This window comes from Callorhinus ursinus, unplaced genomic scaffold (assembly GCF_003265705.2).
Source record: "Callorhinus ursinus isolate GAN/ISIS: 27379988/994484 unplaced genomic scaffold, GSC_fseal_2.0 scaffold71, whole genome shotgun sequence".
NCBI lineage: Eukaryota > Metazoa > Chordata > Mammalia > Carnivora > Otariidae > Callorhinus > Callorhinus ursinus.
In genome coordinates, this window is record NW_027397133.1 from 1,587,348 (window position 1) to 1,609,393 (window position 22,046).

The window sequence follows — 22,046 nt, forward strand, 5'->3', positions numbered from 1 at the left end:
TAGAGACTTAAAACAAACATTGATTATCTCACAATTTCCATAGGTCAGAAGTCCAGACAGAGTTTAGTTCGATTCTCCACTTAGGGGCACCTGACTGGCGCAGTCAGTGGAGCATGCAACACTTGATCTCAGGATTATGAGTTCGAGCCCCTTGAACTCATAAGTGTAGAGATTACTTAAAAAAAAAAAATCTTAAGTTAAAAAAAAAAGATTCTCTGGGGCGCCACTTGGAGGGGAGAGCCACTTCCAAGCTTCCTTAGACTGTTGGTGGAATCCATTCATTTTCTTTTGGCTGTATGACTGAGCGCTCCAGAGCTTCCCTGGATGTTGGCTGGTGGTGGGCCGCAAGTTCTAGAGGCCACCCACAGTTCTTTGGAAAGGAAGCTTTCTCAACATGGCTGCAAGCCAGCATAGATAATCTCTCACCCCATGGAGTGATTAAGGGAGTGACATGCCATTACCTTTGCCATATACTATTGATTGGAAGTAAGCCCCGGGTCTGCTCACACTCAAAGGGATGACACAAAGGTGTGGACATCGAGAGGTGGCAGATCGTCAGGGGTCACCTCAGGCTCTGTCCACCATAGGAATGGGTTTGGAAATGGGATGAGGTTAGGGATATGGGGTTGAAGCTGAGGTCTTTGGCGTTTGCATTACTTTTCTACTGCTGCATATAGAGAAAACCCCAAACATAACAGCTTAAAATAACAAACATTTATTATCTCACAGTTTCTGCAAGTCAGGAGTCTGGCTCAGGGTCTCATATGAGGTTAAAGCCAAGAGGTCAGCTGGGCTGCAGTCATCCGAAAGGTTGACTGGGGTGGGAGAATCTGCTTTAAAAATAGTTCCCTCACGTGTTCCTCACTGGTGGTTGGCAGGAGGCCTCAGTGTTTCACCATGTGGGCCTCCCCACAAGCTGCCTGAGTGTTCCCACAACATGGCGGATGGTTTCCCGCAGAGCAAGTGACTCAGAGAGAGAGCGAGCGAGAAGGAAGCCAGAATGTCTTTCATGTCACAGTCACTTCTACCATATTCTTTTACTTGGGGGAAAAGAGTCACTAGTTCCAGTCCACACTCAAGGGGAGAAGGATGAAGGTCCACCTTCTGGAGGGAAGAGGGTCAAAGTACTTGTGGAAAAAAAAATTTTTTAATTACGTAAACTCGATCTCCAGCACGGGGCTTGAAATCACACCCCCGAGATCAAGAGTTGCACGCTCTCCTGACTGAGCCGGCCAGGTGCCCCACTTGTGGACATTTTTCAAAACCACTAGAGTTAGTGGGCTGGGTGTGAAGGTTGGGCTCGCGGCAGTTAAGGTGTTCAGGACTTTAATGTGTTGTGGGGCTTGGGTTATTATGCTTAACTTGACAGAAACAACGGGGCTTGGTATCATGGAGTATGGGAATCATGGCAGTGGTGGACTGGATCATTGGGGTTTCGGTGTGGTTAGATGGGGTTGGTGTTGATATGACTGCAGTTGAGCTGGTGGGGGTTGTAAGTGTAGCGGGGGTAGAGCGGGGGTGCGATCAAGGAGTGTGGTGTTTAAAGTCATAACTATGGGTCAGATTTAAGTTTGGGTTATGGTGGGGATGGGATGGGAGTTTTGGTGGGGTGATGGAGTTTGGGGTTGGACATTTTGTGTTGGTCGTACGCTCCGAACTGTGGTTGAGTTGTTAGGTGTAGTGGAGTGTGCTGTTTTGGAGGCGTTGGTTGTTGGAATCGACAGTGGTGAGGGGCGAACATTAGGTAGTGCATTTCCTGGTTATGGGAGCTGAACCCATCATCGAGGTGGGGGTTGAAATGGCTGGGGGTGGGGTTGAGAAATAAGAATCTTGAGGGGTTCATTTGAGGGGTGTCAATTAGGGTGGGTGGAATGGTGTCAATCTTTATGTTTGGGGTGGGCAGGGGCACTGCGACCGCAGGAACTGGACTAATGAGAGTTTTGGGGGTTGTTTGACTGGGGTGGGCCTTGGATGGTTAGGTTTGGTGTGACTGGAGCTGGGAATGCAACAGAATGGGCAGGGTTGGGGGTTGTAGCTGAAACTGACTGTAACTGAGAATTCATGGTTGGGCCTGGGGCTGGAGGGGAACTTTTCTCCTCCTCCACCCTAACCCTCACCTCTCCCACCCCTGCCCAGCCCGACAGCACGGCGAACACCACACGCCCAGCTTATGCATCTTTATTGGACCAGATGTGGGATTTTCCAAACCCAAACAGGCCACCTCTGTCCTGTACCAGCCCAGGTGTAGAGACCCTCTCTCTAGCTCTTGGGGAGACCAGCTCCCTGCAGGGAGGGGTCAAAAGTTGGTGGATTTCGTGGGTGCCCTGGAGCCCATCCTGTGGCAGGGGAGAGAGCCACCCCTGTGCCCCGTGTGCTCCTCCTGTAACCCTCTGCACCTGGGCTTAGGACGCTGCCCGTCCTGGAAGAGGGAGGCCACATCCAACAGTGCGTCCTCAATGTGCTGCCCCAGTCGGTGGGAGTCCTGGAAGGAGAAATACGTCATGTCCAGGAGAAACTGGGAGAGGGACTCCTCCTCGGTGCTGGAAAACAAGAGGGCTGGTGTCCCTGATGTCCTGGTCTGAGGGAGGAGGGGGCTGGGACTAGGATTCCTGGATCGTGGGGGCAGCGGGGAGCTGGGATTCTAGACTCCTTGGTTGTAGGAGGGGAGGGAGCTAGGAGTCCAGATCCCTGGGTCCTGAGGGAGGAGGGTACAGGGGTGTGTGTGCAACTCCGTCTCACCGTTTTTGTGCTAGATTTTTTGCTGGAGATGTGGAAGGTGACGGTGTCATCCCCCATGAAGATGTACGAAACGCCATAACCATGGTCATCGGCCTGGAGAGGGACAGAGGGAGGGGAACCAAACAGCCTCCGGTGTCCTCCCCCCCGCCCCCCGCTAGGCCGGAGTGCAGGCCCCCAGCGCCCTCATCCCTCAGGGCCCCGGGGCCAGGCAGGTGGGATCAGGCCCGGGTTCACTCACAGGCCCAAATCCACCACCAGAGGAAACATAGTCAGGGTAATTGTGGACATCAAATAGGTGGATTTGCTGAACAGGGATCTGGCTGGTGGCCAGAGGCCACTGCTCCGAGTGAACCTGAGGGACAGGAGATGGTCAAGTATGCAATGAAGACGGACAGACCCACCGGTCCGCGCCCCCTTGGCTCGGTTCCACGCAACCCTGGCCCTTTCTGACCTCCCCTGACTGCCGATTTCCTTTAAATGGCCCGGTTTCTCTGTCCTTCCCCTCCCTGACACCCTCCCCTCCGCTCTCCTCCTTTTCGGACCACAACCCTCCTCTCCGCTTCTGCCTGATCCCGCCCTTCTCTTCGATCTTCCTGACCACGCCTCCTTTCACCCACCCTGGCCACGCCTCCTCTTCGCCCTGACCCCGCCCCTCTCTTCTCTTTCCCCCTTTTCCCCCCCTCTCCACCCCCGCAGCAACTCTCTCCTCTAATACCTGCCTTTTCCTTTTTTTTTTTTTTTTTTTTTAAGATTTTGTTTATTTATCTGACAGAGAGAAACACGGTGAGAGAGAGGGAACACAAGCAGGGGGAGTGGGAGAGGGAGAAGCCGACTCCCCTCGGAGCAGGGAGCCCGATGCGGGGCTCGATCCCCTGAGCCACCCAGGTGCCCCTAATACCTCCCTTTCCCAACCTCACCCTCCTTATCCCGAAGTACCCGTCTCCTCCCGTGGTTCCCCTCTTCCCTAACCCTTTCCCTGCACCCCAACCTGGTCCAGAAAGGGCGACCGTAAGTGCAGAAATTCGGACACGATGTTGAGCGCAAAGAGGTGGCGGTCGACTCCCTGTCCGCTCATCGCTGCCTTCAGCAGAGCCTGGTGCTTTTCCACCGCCAGGCGGAACAGAGCACGGCGCTGGGGTTCCTGGGGTCCCCCGGGGAGGTCACAGGTCATGGAAAGACAGGAAGTGGGCTTACTGTTGGGGCTTGTCACACACCCCCGGCCTCAAAGGAGCTTGCAAAATCCCTGCAAGGCAGAGATATCAATTCTATTTTACAGAGGGGAAACAGGCTCAGAGAGGGGAAGACACTTGCCCAAGGTCACACAGCAAAGCAGAATCAGGTGGGTTCCCAGGTCTGCCTGATATAGGGCCCCAACTCCTTCCATTGAGCCAGAATAGGTAGGGGGTAGGGGGAGCAGAGATACCCGGGGGGTTCTGAGTAGAGAGGTTATATAGGGACTACATGGAAGGGTACAAATGGAAGTCACAAGGTCACATAGAGGTTAAATAATCAAAGAGAGCTACATTGTGGAACCAAGAATCCCTGTTGGGTACCCCCCAGTGCCCTATGTGACCCCCATTAAAGCATGTATTGCACTACGCTGAAATATCTCAGTCTCTCCCCACCAGTGAGTTCCTTGAGGTCAGAGACCAGGTCTGGTTCCTCCTTTGTCCATAATGCCCATCGTGGGGCCTGGTCCTCAGAAGGTGCTCCAAAAATATTTGCAAATATAGGAATGAGTATATGGAAATGACCAAAGCCTCAAATGAGGCCTACACCCACTGTTTTCTCTTTGTCCTCCATGGCTCTCACGAAGTTGCAGGCCTCCCTCGTGCAAGACCGCACCGTCTCTGTCCGGCCTTCCAGGAACAAGCGAGTCATGGTCGACTCATAAGTCAGGCAGAATTCACCCCTGTCCTGGGGGACAAGGAAGAGAGGAGCCTGTCAGCCGGTCTCTGGAAATCTTCAGAGACTTGACCCGCCTCTGTGTAGACCTCCCTCCTCCTCCTGCTTGGGGAATGTGTGGTTGGGAGAGAGAAATCAAGATGGCAGACCCACAAGGGCAGTGACCAGGAAGAGTCACTAAAGGGACTGACAAGGCAGGCCCAGGGGAACCAAAGTCCTGGCAAGGGGCTGAGGTCGAGGGCCCCAACTGACCCGGAAGTGGGCCAGCTGCAAGGCCACCTGGATGAAGCTGTCTGAAGAGAGATGGCAGCGTTTGATGAAGCTCTTGCCAAAGTGGGAGAAAGGGAAGACGTGGCAGTCAATGTTTCCAGACAAGGTCTTGGCTCCCCTCAGGGCTAGAGAGATGGACAGACGGATCTGCCAGAGGAGGAGGGAGGGAGGGATGGCTGGGGTTATGGATGGGGTAGGGTTAGAGCCGGGAGTGGGGCTGGAAGTAGAGGTGGGAACCGAGTCAGGGTAGGGGTGGAGTGCAGAAATGAATGAACATGTCCCTGAAGGGCTGGATTAAGGATGGAGGTCAGGTGGGACTGGGGTTGGGGAAGGATGGGGTTGGGATTAAGTTTGGAGGTGGGGATGAGTTTCGAGTCACAGCCAGGGGGACTTGGGTACTTGGAGGAGAGGCCCCAAAGCCCCGTCTCACCTTTTCTGGAAGGTCCCAGTGTAGCCGCTGGGGCTGGGGCAGCGACGACTCAGGATGCCCCTTGCAGTGGCCATCTGCCGAGTAGCCCAGCTGAAAACATTCCGTGGCCAGAGTGAACTGTGTACAAACGGAGGCTGTCAGAGCCCCTTCCTCCCTCTGGGCTGAGAGCCATCTAACCAGGGACTTCTTTTCATAAGTCCCTTCTGGGGCCTGGGGGTGGGGGAAGGGGGGGCAGTCCCTGAGAAACAGAAACCTCTGATATTCACAGGTGGGTTCTCAGGTTCAAGTTCACTGAGAGCGGGACCAATACTAACGCTCAGCGGGTGCTTACTGACCCTTTGCTTCTGACTGGTAGATAAAGAGCCATCAACGGCTGCCCCAGCCCTCCCAAGACACACCCCCCCACCACCTCCACCAGGATCCTGAGATGGGAGAGTTAGAGCCGAGCACAGTATGGACCTCCAGAGGGGTCCGCCTCCATTCTGATTGGGTACTGCCCGCGCCCTCCTGGTTGTTAAATATTTTCTTATTTTTTTAAGACTTTATTTATTTAGGGGCACCTGGGTGGCTGAGTCATTAAGCGTCTGCCTTCGGCTCAGGTCATGATCTCGGGGTCCTGGGATGGAGCCCCGCATCGGGCTCCCTGCTCCGCGGGAAGCCTGCTTCTCCCTCTTCCACTCCCCCTGCTTGTGTTCCCCTCTCTCGCTGTCTCTCTCTGTCAAATAAATAAATAAAATCTTAAAAAAAAAGATTTTATTTATTTGAGAGAGAGAGAGCACGAGCAGGGGGAGAGGGAGAGGCAGACTCCCCACTGAGCAGGGAGCCCACCGCAGGGCTCGATCCCAGGACCCCGAGATCATGACCTGAACAGAAGGCAGATGCTTAACCGATTGAGCCCCCCAGGCGCCCCTTGTTAGTGTAAATCAGCGCTGATGGAGCACTTACCACCCGCCAGCCTTCCACTTAATTCTCACGATAACTTAGGAAGAAGGGATTCACATCCCCATTGCAATGTTAGAAACATATCAGGAGAAGAACACCTCACTTGGGGCCTTGGAGTTTCCAATGATCTATACCATATTCTATGTGACATCTCTTCATTCAAAGCCAATGTGCAGAGACCTCGTGTTGACAAGAAGGGTCTGAGGGGTCTGAGGTTCAACCGAATTGACAGTTTCACTTACCAGTATCATCAAAGGGGGAAAATTCTCATTTGTGAAACAGGCACAGAAGAGTCAGTACTTACCCAGGGCTGCTCCTAAGATCTCAAAGGGGCCTCTCTTCCCCTCATACACACCAGATCCCACCCTGGGCCCCATCCAACACCTCGTGTAACGCTATGGAAGAGTGGGAACCTGGTAGGGTATAGGCACCACCCTCTATGATTTAGGGACTAAATAAAATAGAGAAAATAGAGATGCTATGGTTCCTAGGATTGGATGGGAGCTTCCAGATCAAAGAAAATCCAACCCTTTCATCTGATGAAGGAAGAATCAAGGCTCAGAGGAAGGGAGTCATTTGCCCGAGGTCACACAGCATTCTGGAATCACATTCTTGCTCTACAACTGCTGGCTTGGTGATTCTGGGCAAATCACTTCCCTTCTCTGAGCCCCAACTACCCATCCATCAAAAGAAGGTCATAATCCCAGACACCCTTTTCTTTGCTGGGCGACTCCGGTCTCATCTTTGCCTGTCTGGGCCTCTGTCTTCCCTCTGGGTGTAAGGCCCTGGAGAGGAAGATCTTTGGAAATGGGGCCGATGGTCCCCAGGGCGGGGGTGGGCTGGCCGTCCTACCTCCCACATGTGTCCTGAGATGGGGCAGTCGGCCCACGAGTGCTCCACGCTGAGGCCCAGCTTCCCGTTGGAGAAGACAATTAGAGTGAAGGATTTGTCAAACCAGCTACAGGGGGAGAATTCAAAGTGGTCACCAAGGGGCCAAGAGCGAACTCAGGTGCTCTCTGTGGAACGTAGGAGTGTCAGGGTGGATGGATTTTTCTGGAACCAGAGGCTGGGGGTCTCCACCAGGCGGTCTAGATGGTTTCTGAGGCATGTCTAAGGCTTGGGAAATTGGAAGATTTTGAGGGAACATACCAAGAAAGGGTCAAGGTTCCCAAGGAGCTGAGAGGTTAGGGGGACTCTTCTGGGAACCTCAGAAATCAGAGTGATGCCTGGGGTGCATCTAGGAAGTTGTCTGAGGATCTCTAGGTAGGAAGTCCCAGGGTGCCTGCATGAAAAGGATTCTGTGGTTCTGAGCCTAAGGTCCCCAGGCTTGGGGTTCTGACTTTGGGGGTCTCTAGGTTGGAAGGTCCAGGTTTGGGGTTTGGTGGTCCTCAGATCTGGGGTCCAGGGTCTGCTTGTCTAGTGCCCAGAGTCCTAGGTCTGGATACCGGGTTCTGGGGCCACCAGTTGGGGTGAGGTTCAAGTCCAGGGGCTGACTCACCGGTCATGGCCCCTGCCAGCCAGTAGGGCACGGGCATAGGCATCCAGTGAAGCTGCGGGGTCTTCCCTGGTGAGCCCTGCAGGCTCCGAGTCCAGTGATACAAAGAAGGCAGCTCCTTCCACGGCCTCCAAGGCATCCTTGGCCTGGATCTTCAGGGAACTCCGCACCTGGGCCCACACATCCCTGGGGAGGGGGAGGGGCTGGGACACGTGCCTGAGCCCACACACCCTGCCCACCCTCTTGCCTGGCCCCGCAGCTTGCCTTTCCCCAACCTCCAGAGGCTGGCTGCACGGTCGGGAACCCTGAGCTCTTACTCTCACCTGGGTGCGGCGGTCAGGGCAGCCAGATGCTCCTCCTGGGGGCAGGCGGGGGAGGGGTCGTCCAGGATTCGCTGGAACTGCTGCTCCAGGGCCCGCGGGGAGAGCAGGCCGCTCTGGGAGTGGGTCCCCACGCGGAAGAATCGGCCTCGGTGGAAGACGGCCACGTGTCGGCTGTCCCGGAGATGGCGGATGTGGTCTAGGGGTGGGGTGGGCAGAAGGGCGGACGGCAGGAAGGTCAGATACACTGCAAGAATAAGGACCATTTAGGGCGCCTGGGTGGCTCAGCTGGTTCAGTGTCTGACTCTTGGTTTTGGCTCAGGTCATGATCTCAGGGTCCTGGGATCCAGCTGCTCTAGGCTCCACATTCAGCAGGGAGTTGGCTTGGGATTCAGTCCCCCTCCCTCCCCCTCCTCCTCTGCTCCTCCCCCTGCTAGCAGCGCGCGCACACACACTCTCTCTCTAAAATAATTTTTTTTTTTTTAGGGGCGCCTGGGTGGCTCAAATGGTTAAGCATCTGCCTTCGGCTCAGGTCATGATCCCGGGGTCCTGGGATGGAGCCCCACATCGGGCTCCTGGCTCAGCCAGGAGCCTGCTTCTCCCTCTCCCTCTGCCTGTCTCCCTGCTCATGCTCTCTCTCTGTATCTCAAATGAATAAATAAAATCTTAAAATAAATAAGTAAGTAATTTTTTAAAAGATTATTTATTTATTTATTTGACAGAGACACAGCGAGAGAGGGAACACAAGCAGGGGGAGTGGGAGAGGGAGAAGCAGGCCTCCCGTGGAGCAGGGAGCCCGATGCGGGGCTCGATCCCAGCACACTGGGACCATGACCTGAGCGGAAGCTTAATGACTGAGCCCTCCAGGTGCCCCTCTCTAAAATAAATTTTAAAAATAAGAACCATTTATTAGGCATGTCCTGTATGGCTTGCACTGGTTTTTTTGTTTGTTTGTTTGTTTGTTTAGATTTATTTATTTGACAGAGAGAGTGAGAGAGCACAAGCAGGGGGGACAGTAGAGGGAGAGGGAGAAGCAGGCCCCCCATGCGGAGCTCAATCCCAGGACCCTGGGATCAAGACCAGAGCGGAAGACAGACGCTTAACCATCTGAGCTACCCAGGCGCCCTGGCTTGCACTGTTCTAAACACTCATTTAATCCTCTCCACCCTATGTACCAGTATTATCCCATTTTAGAGATGAGAAAACTAAGGCTCAGAGAGGGTAGTCACCGACCCAAGGTCACACAGCTAGGGAGCGATGCGATGGCGCTGGGATTCGAGCCCAGGAGAACATGCTCTCAACCACTACACTGTGATGCCTCTGTCAGTGAGGACGCAAGAGGAATCTCACCTTTTGGGATGCCGGGAATGCGTGTGGTATTGAATATCTTCTCATACTGGGCAGAGCACAAGGGCCGCATTCCCATCAGCAGAGTCTGCAAGAGACCACGGGCTCCGGAGGAGGCTGCCTCCCAGGACCCACTTGGCCTCAAGGCCACAGGACCACAGGCTCCGTCCCCAGCCCACAGGTGGGGGTGGGGGAGGGGCGCTCTGTCCCCAGCCCACGGTTTGGGGGGGGGGGTGCTCTTACAGGCAGGATCTCCTGGCGGTTCAGGCGGTGGCGGTATAGGAGGAGGGCATGGACTGCGTTCCCAGCACGAGCGGCCTGCACTGGTGTGGGAGTGACGTACAGGAAGTCCTGGGGGCCAGCCGAGGGGACGGCAAAACGCCTGGGGTCAGGTTTGGCCCCCTGATCGGGGGCCCGGATCCCAAACCCAGATCCTGACCCCCAACAGGCGGCGAGATGGTGAAGTAGACTCTGATTGGGGTCACTGACCCTACACCCCATTTTCTACAGAGACATTCCAACCTTAGCCCCGGGGAGCTAGGAACACAGCCCCTCCCCAGCTTTCTCCCCTCACCATCATGTAATAGTTGCTGTTCACCATCAGCGGGTGCCGGGAGCGCAGGTACACGAATTCTTCCCACCAGTCACTGACCTAGGAGCGGGGCAGAGAGATGTGAGACTGGGGCAGCTGCCGCCAAGATGGCGGCGGGGTGGGGGGGGCGACGGGAGTGGCAAGACCCCCAAGACTTTGCTGTGTCAAACGGGGAGGGTGGAGCTCAGTGAAGGAGGTCATCGTGATCAGTAACTAGCAGTAACCTAGAAGTCCATCAGTTGGGGAGCAGTTAGCTAAACCGTGCTACACTCACGTTCTGGAATACTACCAAGCTCTTAAAAAAGAATGAGGTGCAGGGGCGCCTGGGTGGCTCAGTCGTTAAGCATCTGCCTTCAGCTCAGGTCATGGTCCCAGGGTCCTGGGATCGAGCCCCGCATCGGGCTCCCTGCTCGGCGGGAAGCCTGCTTCTCCCTCTCCCGCTCCCCCTGCTTGTGTTCCCTCTCTCGCTGCGTCTCTCTCTGTCAAATAAATTTAAAAAAAAAAAGAAAGAAAAGAAAAAAAGAATAAGGCGCATCTATATTACTGCCACAGAATGAGCAAGCACCGAGACACGCTGCCAACTGAAAAAAGCTAGGTGCACAACAATATATGTGAAATGATCTCACACGAGATTTAAAAAAATACCACTGAGACCCAAGTGTCCATCAACAGACAAATGGACAACTAAAGTGTGTTCTATCCATACAATAGAATTTTTTTTAAGATTTTATTTGTGGTTTTTTTTTTAAGATTTTATTTGAGAGAGAGTGAGTGAGAGAGCGCACAGGCAGGGGGAGTGGCAGGCAGAGGGAGAAGCGGACTCCCTGAGGAGCAAGGACCCCGATCTGGGGCTCGATCCCAGGACCCCGGGATCATGACCTAAGCCGAAGGCAGATGCTTAACCGACTGAGCCACCCAGGCACCCCAGGATTTTATTTTTAAGTCATCTCTACACCCAACATGGGTCCTGAACTCACAACCCGGAGATCAAGAGTCATATGCTGCACTGACTGAGCCAGCCGGGCGCCCCTGCAATGGAATGTTAATATAAAAAGGAATGAAAATGGGGCGCCTGGGTGGCTCAGTGGGTTAAGGGTCTGCCTTCAGCTCAGGCCATGATCTCAGGGTCCTGGGATCGAGCCCTGCATCGGGCTCCCTGCTCAATAGTGAGTCTGCTTCTTCCTCTCCCTCTGACCCTCCCACGCACTTGTGCTCTCTCTCTCAAATAAATAAAAATCTTAAATAAAAATAAATAAAAAGGAATGAAAATCTGATGTGCACTATAACATGGATGCACCCTGAAAGCATCATACCTGGTGAAATGAATCCGACACAAAGGGACAGATCGCGTATGATTCTACTTATACGAAAAATCTAAAATAGGTCAATTCCTAGAGGTAGTAAGTAGACTAGAGGTTACCTGGTACTTTGGGGAAGTGGGAATGGGGATGCGTTGCCTCATTGGTACAGAGTTTCTGTTTGGGATGAAAAGTTCTAGAAACAGATTGTCGTGATGGTTCCACGACATTGCGGATGTACTTAATATCACCGAATTGCATACTTAAAAGTGGTTAAAATGGTAAATTTTATATTATGTCCGTTTTGCCACAATAAAAATTATGTATATCTATGTTACATATATTTTACGTGGTATATTAAATATATTTCTATAAGTTATAAAATATACAATCATATATATTATACAATTTAAAATTACATATAATATATAAAATTTATATAACAAATTAAAAATATAGATAAAAAGTCTGTGATAAGACAGCACTGTGTCAGACTTTAGTTGGCCTTCTTTTTTTTTTTCTTTGTTGTACTTCAGCTAATGGGGTATGTTATGATGGCAGAGCCTCAGAGGTACGATGAAATATATACATTGTGTGTGTGTGTGTGTGTGTGTGTGTGTGTGTGTGTCCGAGCATGCATGAGCATATGTTTTGGCACAGAATCTGGCCCAACAGCTTGAAGGGGGAAAAAAAATGTAAAACTTAAGGCCTGGCTTCCCTCCTACCCCTCCAGACACCACTCAGTCCCCTCCACGGAGCTTGTCTGACTGACCTTTCCATGTTGCTGCCCCTTGGGGCTCTGTCCCAGATCCTCTCCCCTTCCAAGTCCAATGTTTCAATTTCCTTCTGCAGCTGAAGGTCCCGTTTGCTGTCACCCAGGCCTCTTTCCTGAGCCCCCACTCAGGGATCCGGCTGCCCCAGGGCATCTCCTCTGTACCCCTCAGGCACCCCCATGGAGCTCAGTGCCGTGTTCACCGCAAAGCTGCTCCCCTTCTCCCCGTCTCAGAGAGAGCCCTGCAGTCCCTCCCATACCAGGTGAGGCCCGTGGGTGCCAGCCTCACCATCTCCCCACCCCCAGCTTGGCAGTCCCAGCCCCACCCTCCCGCCTTGACTCTGCTTCATCCCACTGTCTGTCCTTCCCCCCGGCCCACGTCCTCACCCTAATACCCTCTCCAGCCTCCCAGCCTCCAGGGTCTCCCCTCCAGTCTTTCCCAGATGGCAGAGCTGATCCTGACTCTTCCCTGTTCAGAATCCTCCCATGGCTCCTTGGCGCCCCCTAGAAAAAGCCCAAGGTCCTCAGCTGGAGTTCAGGCCTCTCCCCACCACTCCACCATCACCTCTCATGAGGATCACCCTTCCATCCTTTGTTCCAGCCACAGGAAAGCCCTCCGTGTTCCCAACACATGCCCTACAACCTCCTTATTTCCTCACCTCTGCTCAGCCCTCTCCCTCCTACCAACCTGGACAGGTTCAAGTTCTGTCCAACCCTCAGGGCTCGGCCCTAAGAACTGCTCCTCCTGGAAACCTAATCCTCTCATCCGGTCAGACCATCCCACCCCCCCAGACACTCACACCACCCTATGTGTCTTTATTGCTACCTGCACCTCATCTCATCCCACGCTGCCCGCCAGCTAGCTATGACTCCCTACATAATAAAAGGCCTGTAAGCCCTGATTTGGGCGAACTGTCGTCTTGTTCTGTGCCTCAGTCTCCCAAGAAGCTCAAGTCAGAGTACTACCAAAGGCCTAGCTCCTCAACTCAGAAGCCCATTTGGGGGAGGTGCCCTCACGCAGAAGGAGGGGGTAAAACAAGAACAACTCTGGGGGCGGAGGCTCAAAATGTTTTTTGCCTTCTGCCAGGGGAGGGCTGAAATGTTGGATAAGTCCTGGAATTGTGGATGCAGTCCTGGAGGGTTGGGGGCGGGGCTGTGGATGTGGGCAGGCCCTGGCGGCGGGGCTTAGATTATTGAAGTCAGGCTCAGAATGTCGGAGCATGGCGTGGGGAGGCTCAATATGTAGGTTCAGAATATTGGAGAGTAGGAGGAGCAAGTCGGAGCATCTGGGGTTGGGTTTATACTATGGGAGCGTGGGGGCGGGGCTCAGAATATAGAGCATGGGGCGGGGCTCAAAAAATGTTCCAGCGCCGCAGGGCCTGGGGGCGTGGGGCGGGGCGGGGCCTAGACCTACAGGTTAGGAAGGAGCCTCAGAACCTTGCGGATCCGGGTGTGGGACTCACGTAATTGGACGCCCACCAGGACTTGAGCTGCAGGTACCACTGCAGCAGCGACGCCTGCAGCCTCAGGAATTCCTGCGCGAGGACTGACGTCCAGTCGAAGTCCTCGTCGGAGAGGATGGGCCGGACAGATTCCAGGTACTGAGGGGCAAGGAGAAGAGGGTAGGTCACGCCCCCGCCCGCCCCCGGCCGCCCCACCCCAACCCCCGGTGGAGGTCCCAGGCAGGCCCACCTTGCGCACGGTGTCCTGCACCGAGGGCACGGGCTGGCGTGGCAGGGAGCGCTGGTAACTGAAGAGCATTGTTTTGCGGCCGGAGAAGATGCGGACCAGGGCCTGGAGGGAAGCGGGAATTAGTGGGTCGTTACACCCCTCCCTGGGGTTGGGGACCAGGGTCGGGGGTGATGTGGTAACCTACAGAGAGAATGGGGTAGAGACCCAGAGGAAGTGGGGACACAAACCCAGGAGGAGGAATAGAGACCAGAGGTGGACAGGGTCCCAAAAAGGTGGGGGCAGAGACCAGAGAGAAGGAGACAGAGAAGTGGGTCCCCGGAGGGCCTGAGCAGGGAGGGCTCTGCCCCTCACATACCAGCCAGGTCTTGGTGGGGGAGGACATGGCTCCGTGGGGTTCAAGGAGCCAGCCATGGTAGGACAGAAGCAGCCTCAGGGCCACGTGAAGGGTAAAGATCAGGGCTCCCCACAGACACGAAGCAAACAGCGCTGCGGCCAGGACTCCCCGAAGCCTGTGGTGCTCTCCACCCCTGGGAGTGAAAGAGAAAACGGGCCTGGGTCTCCCAGCCTCAGAACGGCCCTCCCCTCCGACCCCACCCAGCCGCTGCTCCTCCGATTGTTCTCTGACCCTGGTCTTTTGACTCGGGGCCTTATCTTCTAGAATTGGAGTCAGTCATGGAAATCCCTTTTCCTCCCTTGTAAAGTAGGCATGGATCCTCTCTCTCTATGCCACCCCTTCTCCCCCCGGGTTCGTGAGGACACCAAAGCTCCTAAAATCAATTCCCATGGAAACTGATAGGTACTTAATAAGTGGGAGCTGGGTTTTTTTGTTTGTTTTTTTTTGAAGGGACACACATTTGGGGCGCCTGGGTGGCTCAGTTGGTTAAGCATCTGCCTTCAGTTCAGGTCATGATCCCAGGGTCCTCTGGGATCAAGTCCCATGTCGGGCTCGCTGCTCAGTGGGGAGTCTGCTTCTCTCTCTCCCTCTGCTCCTTCTCCCCTCACGTGCTCTCTCTCTCTCAAATAAATAAAATCTTAAAAAAAAAAAAAGAAAAAGAAGGGACACACTTCTCTCTCCCAACAATCAAATTCTACTCTAAAGCAGTGGTTCTCAAAGTGTGGCCCTTAGCCCAGCAGCATCCGAAGGGCCTGGAAGCTGGTTGGAAATGCAAATCCCCGGGCCCCACCCAGAGCTACTAAAACAGAATCTCTTGGGGGTGGGGCCCCCGCCATCAGTGTTTTAACAAGCCTCCCAGGTGGTTCCAGTACACACTCAGGTTTAAGAAAACGTTGATCTGCTGATCGACAACTACCGTAGATCAACATGTTTGCAAAGTGGCAATCAGACGTGTGAGCAAGGCCCACCTGGAGGACTTGGGGGGGGAGTTACTTCCCCTCTGAACACTGGATAAATCTAGCCTTCCTGGAAATTCCTACCTCTGATTCTGGGTCTGCCCTTTGGAACTATCTGTACAAAACCTGAACCTTCATCCCCAGGGGGATTAAGCCAAGAATTAGAACCATTAGAACCTGTCACTTCACCTGCACCTGGCTTCCAAAACTTTCTCCAAAATGACAATAATACAACCACTCTCATTTAGTAACCTCCTGGCCCTGTACTGAATGGATCACATGCATGCTTTTTTAAAAAAAGATTTTATTTATTTATTTATTTATTTATTTATTTATTTATTTTATTAATTTACTTAAGTAGGCTCCATGTTCAACGTGGGGCTCGCACTCACGACCCTGAGGTCAAGCGTCGCATGCTCCACCTACTGAGCCAGCTGGGTACCCTTCCATGTGCATGCTTTTGTTTGATTCTCCCAACCACCCTAGGAAGCAATTATTATTACCTACATTTTATAAATGAAGACTGACAAGAGAACGGTGAAGTCTCTTGCCTAAGACTACACAACTGGAGCCCAGCAGAGCTCCTACTTTTGTCAGTGCATATATAACCATATCTGGACGTTTTCTAGCTTGTCAGTGTCCCTCTTAGCAAGAAAGGGATGAAATCACCTCCATTTTCCTCGTGCTGTACCTTTATAATCTGACCCAAAGTGAATCTCAGAGGTTACTTTTCTTTTTTATTTATTTATTTGTTTATTTATGTATTTTTGAGGTTACTTTTAGCAGGCATGCCACACTAATAGAGAAACTCACTGGGTGGAGGGAGAGGCATTAGGGAGGTTACTCAGCGCAGGTGGGGGAGCTCACCAGTCTGGCAGCAACTCTTTGATCTTTTCCATCAGTCCTAGAGAAGGATCCAGCTGGAGGAACCAGGCGAGCTGGATTGCACTGAAGAGGAAGAGCCAGCTGAGCGGGCTGGCGGGGAACACACCAGTGAGAAAGTCATTCTGTGGGGAGGAAAGGGCACCCATTCAATCAATTATCCCTCCTCTGAGCACAATTCTTAGATATTGACAGAGTACCCAGTGTGTGCTGAACCCCAAGCTGGGTGTTCAAGACCCCGTGGGAACCAGACAGATCTGGGTCCTGCCCCCTCAGGGAGGTGAGGCAGGAATGAAGTGAGTGCCAGTGGACATAAAGCAAGGCACAGGAGCCCTGCAGAGGCAGGTTGCTCAAGTTGAAGGAGTCAGGGAGGGTTCTCTGGAGGTTACTCTCAGGCAAAATGATCCCCCATATACAGCAGGGTCTGGAGCTCGGTAGGCCTTCTAGAACTACATGGCCATGGAATGAATGAAAGTCATGGGCTACTAACCAGACTCCCAGGGAAGTGTCATGGAGATAACTAACACTTAACCGAGTCTCATGACCAAGCACCTTCTACAAGGATGAGCTCTTAAAATCCCCCCAACAGCCCTGTGAGGTGGGTACTTAGTGATCTCATTTTACGAAAGAACACTTAGGTTCAAGGTCACACACCACGATAAGAGCTACTGTTAGTGGGGGTATCGGCATCAGGGCTCAAGAAACCACGTTCTCTCTTTTCCCCCACATTTAGCCAACAGGAAAGCCTCAGAGATCGTGCTTTAGAACTTGGGCTCTGGAGCCCTGGGCTGAAAATCCCTGCTCTGTCACTAACAAGCTAAGTGACCGCAAACAAGTGGCTTCCCCTCTCCATCTCGGTTTCCTCATCTGTGGAATGGGAACAATCCCAGTACAGGGCTCATAGTGCTGTCACGAGGGTGGGATGAGAAAATGGCCTTCCACAAATGCTGATTGCAGTCCTACAGCGGTGACAAGAAGACAGCAAGAGTCCTGCTCTCCTGGGGGACAGAGACAGTAGATACCCAAAAGGATTTAGGGTAGTGTGACAGATGGCAATAGGGACTATGGAGAAAAATAAAGCCAAGGGGGCTGGGAGGAGGGCGAATTGCATAGCTCAGAGCCAGGCACACAGTAGGCGCTCGGTAAACATGATTACAATGACCCTTTCTATTGCTACTCTCCTTCTTGTTGGGGATTTATTCACTTGACGATCTTTCTTTGGTTTGGCCAGCAAAGCTTACAGGCAAACGTGGTGCTTTCGTTGTTTAGGACTTCTTTTTAAGAGAAGCTGCTGGCTCCTTTATCTGGTGCTCTGGATTGTCATAGAACAGGGGCTTTGTAATAACAGGAAATGTCCCCAGAGCACTTCCCAAGGACCAGGCGCATCAATAAATCATCTCATTGCCCTGTTCCTCAGTAAGGTAGCAGTAAATACCGTTATGTCCATCGCTCGGGTGAAGAAAACCAAGAAGAGAAGAGGTTGGAAGAACTTGTCCAAAGCCACAGAGGGTCCAATGTCAACCCCTCAAATCATCCAGATGCCTCAGGACCCTAATGCAACAGGATGCACTGCAAGGTGCCACATCTCGTATGCATTTGGAAACCAACTCAGGAATCCCTCTGACCTCCTGCTGATGAATGACCCACATGGATGCTGTGCCACTTGCTTGGCCCAAATGACCCACTGCACATAATCCACGACAGCCCCATGGCATAGGTCCTGCCCAGGAGAGCAGGCATGGGCGTGGGCACCACAGCCAGACTAATTCTAGCTCTGCCTCTTAGCAGCTATGTGACCTTGGGAAAGTGAAAAAGCCCTTCTCTGGGCCTCTGTTCCCTCATCTGTAAAATGGGACTAATAATAGGTCTACCTTAGATGGCTATAAGGGGGATCAAGTGAGCAATAGGTTTATTTTTATTTTTAAAAGATCTTAGTTTTGGGGTGCCTGGCTGGCTCAGTCGTTGAGCATCTGCCTTTGGCTCAGGTCATGATCCCAGGGTCCTGGGATCGAGCCCCGCATCGGGCTCCCTGCTCGGCGGGAAGCCCGCTTCTCCCTCTGCCACTCCCCCTGCTTGTGTCCCCTCTCTCGCTGTCTCTCTCTCTCTGTCAAATAAACAAATAAAATCTTAAAAAAAAAAAAGATTTTAGTTTTGCATAATCTCTACACCCATTGTGGGGCTCCGACTTAGGACCCCGAGATCAAGAGTCATTCACACGCAATAACATTTAAAGGGCTTGGTGAGTGTAGAGCCCAGGATACACTAAATATTACCTAATGCGATTTGGCTCAGAGAAGTTAAGAACATGCCAGGGGACACACAGTACCTATGTGGAACCACCAGGATCATAAAACAGCAATGTTGGACGGGTCCCTTCTGTGAGTCAGGCCTTCTGCTAAAGCCACTAATGGTTGCAACAATCCCTTGAGGGAGGGACTGTCAGGGATACCATTTTATAAATGAAGAAATTATGGAATTTCAGCCCTGTGGTTGCTGAGGGCACAGCCCTCACCCTGGGACTGTGTTCCAGGAGCTACGAGACTTCGTGGTGGCCCATGGGGTCCCACAATGGAAGAGGAAGACATAAGAGCATCAGGTGTCCAACAGGGAGAGAGGTGGCTATGTGATAGAAAGGCAAGAATGATCATTATTACAATTACCAATTTACACTAATGAGAGGGCCTGCGGGGGGGAGGGACTCAAAACTAGGGGTCAAAAAGTCAACAGCGCAGCACTAGTCAAAATCCACCTACAAGCATAGGAATCAGAACAGCGGCTGCCTTGAGTGGGGGGCGTGCACCGGAAAAGGGCTCAAAGGAACATTCTAGAATGGTCCAGGCCAGGCTGTCTTGATAGGAAGTTGGTTACACGGGTATTGTCAAAATTCAAGGACTGTATATTTTAAAACTGCCTTTTTTCTGAAACTATATCTTAATTTTTAATACACACACTTATGTGTGTGTATGTATATGTGTCTTTATGTATTTAACCACAGGCTAATGGCCACATGGTAATGTTTTAATTGATGGATTAGCCTGAGGCCCAGGGGGTTCCCCTGCTCTTTGGAGGCGGGGGCGGGGGGGCACCTGGCTGGCTCAGTCAGTAGAGTGCGTGACTCTTGATCTCAGAGTTGTGGGTTTGAGTCCCATGTCCGGTGTAGAGATTACTTGAAAATAAAATCTTAAAAAAACAAAACAAAACAGACAGAAACTCTTTGGGGGTCTGGGGTAGTGGCTATTTATCCACTGGAACAGATATCTCTCTATTTTAATAACTCATAAGGTTATAGAGGTTCAATCCAGCCTGTTCAAACGTCTCAGCTTCAGGAAATCCTCCAGGGCCCGGGCCACCCCCTTGTTTAGTGACAACACCCCCAAGGCTCCCTCTTTCCACCTGGCGGGCCTTACTGTTCTCCCATAGCACATGTCACGTGATCTGACATACTCCACATCTTGCTTATGTGTCCCCTTATGGCCTTCTCCTCCTACTAAATCAAGAGTTCCACAAGGGCAGGATTCTGTCTTGCTCCCTGCCATGTCCCCAGTGTCCCAAGCAGTGGCAGGCCCTTAATAAATGCTCCATAGATATCTGGCTAATGAATCAAGAACAATATTATCAAAAGCTAACACTTACTCTGCACTTGACATGGGCCAGGCGGTTCGCTCAGTGCTTATATGTAAGAAGAATTCACTTAATCCTCGCAACTGTCCTGTTGAGGGAGGTGTTATCATCACCCCCGTTTGACATGTGGGGAAACTGAGCCTCAGAGAGGCGCACTTGCCCAAGGCCACGCAGCTGGTAAGTGGCCGAGCCAGGATTCAAAGTCAGGCTTGGCCAGCCCCACAAGTGTTCAAGATTTGTGTTCACAGACAGGGAGACTCTGGATGTACGCAGGGCCATAGTTCTAGAACTGGTGACCCTGGGGGCAGGCGTGGGCTCTGGTTAGAGGTTGGGCATGGGCATTCTAGAGCAAGGGCAACGAGCCCAGACTGGGACAGCAGGGTCTATAGGGATGGAGAAGTGTGGATCTAGACATTTGGAGGTTCACATCCCGGAACCACAGGGAAGGTGCACTGCATACCGGAGAAGGGTATTGGGGATTCAGAAGTGAGGGCAAGGAGGCGGCCCCCAGACCCAGGGGCACGGGCTGGGGGAAGAAGGGCCCTTCGGGATTGGGGTGCGGGCTGACCAAGATCTTGATCGGGTCACAGTGTTCTGAAATGAGCACCCAGTTTAGAACCTAGAGACGAAAGGGGGAGGGGAGCACCATGGGGTCTGGGGTCTGAATTCTAGAAACTGGAATTTGGGTTTGGGGGGTGTGAGGAAAAAGGGAAGTGGTCCCGGAAGTGGTGTTAAGAGAGAGGTGAATAGAGGTTCCCAGTAGGTGAGGTTGAGGGTTCCCAAGTGAGCCTCGGAGAACACAGAAATGGCTATTTAAGGGCTTCTGAAAGTCGACAGCAAAATTCTCAGAAGGGGGTGATAGGATCCCCTGAGGGAATCACCCAGACGCTGGAGTGGGCCTCAGGCACCCCTGAAGCACCTAAATGGATCCCTGGAAGAAAACCAAGTCGTGGCTCTCCTCACCCAGAAACGGGAGAGGTGCCTTTTCCAGGAGCGCAGTCCGGAGAGGTAGATCTCCTGCAACACCGGGGCACTGAGCTCCATTTCGGCCCCGTCCGAGGTCGTCGAGGGTCGGAAGCCCACGGCCTGGTGCGCTTCAGCCATGTCACCCTAGAGCCCCGGGAGGTGGACAGAGGGTCATTCTCTAGGTCCCCAGCCTCACACCCGGGAGTCCGGGCCCCCAACCCCCTCCTCCTACAGACCCAGGAATATAGGACGGCAGCTCACCCTTCCCTAATCACCTGAGGGGTCTTGAAGGACTTGGCCAGACACCTCCGGTGCTGGAGGGACGTCAGTTGGGGACCTCTGTGAACGCATAGAGAGGCAGGAGGGACAACTCGCGTTAATTCCTTTTGCTGTTCTGCTGAGAACGAGGTGCAAGGCAGGGCGCCCCTCCCCATGAAGGACTTTCAAAGATTCAGGGTTGGGGGCGGGAAACTGGTCCAGGGTTGAGTTGCGGGGTCTAGAGAAAAACATCAGTCCGAGACCCATTTGAAATGAACACCTGCCGGACGTTGGCACCGTCCGCCCCATTTCCGCTTCCCATGCCAGGGCGACAGGGGGGTGGGGGGGATGGGGTGGGTGGGGAGTGGCGGGGGAGGAGCGGGGGGGGGAAGTCTATAAATTCGTCCGCTCTAGGGTGGCCCATCCCCCGCACCGGGGGCTGGAGGGGATGGGGGCGGGAGCACCCTACTGCGCATGCCTCACAGCCAGGGATGCTGAGGCTGTGAGCCGATGCGAGCTTCGAGGACAAGTGATGGAGAGGCCCGCGCGCCCAACCCAAGACACAGGCCTCCAGGCCCCGCAGAAGCTCGAGCCCCTCCAAATACTTACCACGCTGAGTCAGAGGTCCGCCGATCCGATCCTGGCGACCAAGCCCGAGCACACCCCCCCACCCTCGATTTCCCCCACCCTCGATTTAGAGCGCCAGACCCAAGTCTCCCACTTGCATATGTCCAATCCCAGGGCGACGAGTCCGCGACTTGGTCGTCGGGCCTCCGGAGCTCCTGGTCGCCCCCGATTATCCAACATCCAGGCACCCGGATTTCTGCCTCGCGCGTGCCTTGCCGGGTATTAGAGTCTCTGGTTTTATCCCCGCCCCCTTCCAACCCTCTGCGTTCTATCCCCGCCCCCTCGAATCCCGGCGTCCAATCCTCTCCCTCCGTTCGATTCCCTAGCCCTCAGTCTTTTTCTACTCCGCCCGATTTCTCCACCGTTGGCTTCCCGGGTTCTGAGCTGCTCCTCGCCTCCGAACCCCAGGTTCTTGGGCTTCCCACTCCGCTTTGTCTCACTCTCCTTCCTCTCTGCAAAACGAGGCTCAGCTTGGAACCCACAGCCCACCTTTGGGTACACGTAAAGTCACGCGCGTGGGTATCGAGCCAGAGCGAATCA

At 53.3% G+C, this 22,046-nt stretch overlaps 1 protein-coding gene across 4 annotated transcripts; it reads right to left on the reverse strand.

Annotated features, from left to right (window-relative positions):
* Positions 1-2,162: 2,162 nt before the first annotated feature.
* CPT1C (carnitine palmitoyltransferase 1C) lies at positions 2,163-21,982 on the reverse strand. Of its 4 annotated transcripts, none has more exons than XM_073886713.1 (20): positions 21,489-21,982; positions 20,883-20,960; positions 20,619-20,765; positions 16,020-16,159; positions 14,158-14,329; positions 13,803-13,904; positions 13,574-13,711; positions 10,023-10,100; positions 9,692-9,799; positions 9,452-9,536; positions 8,105-8,348; positions 7,785-7,967; positions 7,139-7,244; positions 5,345-5,461; positions 4,897-5,061; positions 4,522-4,656; positions 3,728-3,880; positions 2,978-3,091; positions 2,740-2,832; positions 2,163-2,482 (listed from the first exon to the last, which is right to left on the reverse strand). In XM_073886713.1, the coding sequence occupies exons 3-20, from the start codon at positions 20,757-20,759 to the stop codon at positions 2,297-2,299; spliced, it is 2,460 nt and encodes an 819-aa protein (XP_073742814.1). In that variant the 5' UTR covers positions 20,760-20,765; positions 20,883-20,960; positions 21,489-21,982; the 3' UTR covers positions 2,163-2,296. The 4 variants fall into 4 exon arrangements, with proteins under 4 accessions (XP_073742814.1, XP_025705748.1, XP_073742813.1 ...); XM_025849963.2 differs by having other exon boundaries at positions 8,105-8,300; positions 20,897-20,960; positions 21,489-21,981; XM_073886712.1 differs by having other exon boundaries at positions 20,897-20,960; positions 21,489-21,981.
* Positions 21,983-22,046: the final 64 nt, after the last annotated feature.

Coding starts and splice junctions, on each gene's coding strand:
- CPT1C (XM_073886713.1), bottom strand. CDS start 20,759: ATGGCTGAAGCGCACCAGGCCGTGGGCTTCCGACCCTCGACGACCTCG. Junction 13,905..14,157: donor CCCCCACCAAGACCTGGCTG/GTATGTGAGGGG, acceptor GCTTCCCTCCAG/GCCCTGGTCCGCATCTTCTC. Junction 5,462..7,138: donor TCTCAGGACACATGTGGGAG/GTAGGACGGCCA, acceptor GTTTGTACACAG/TTCACTCTGGCCACGGAATG.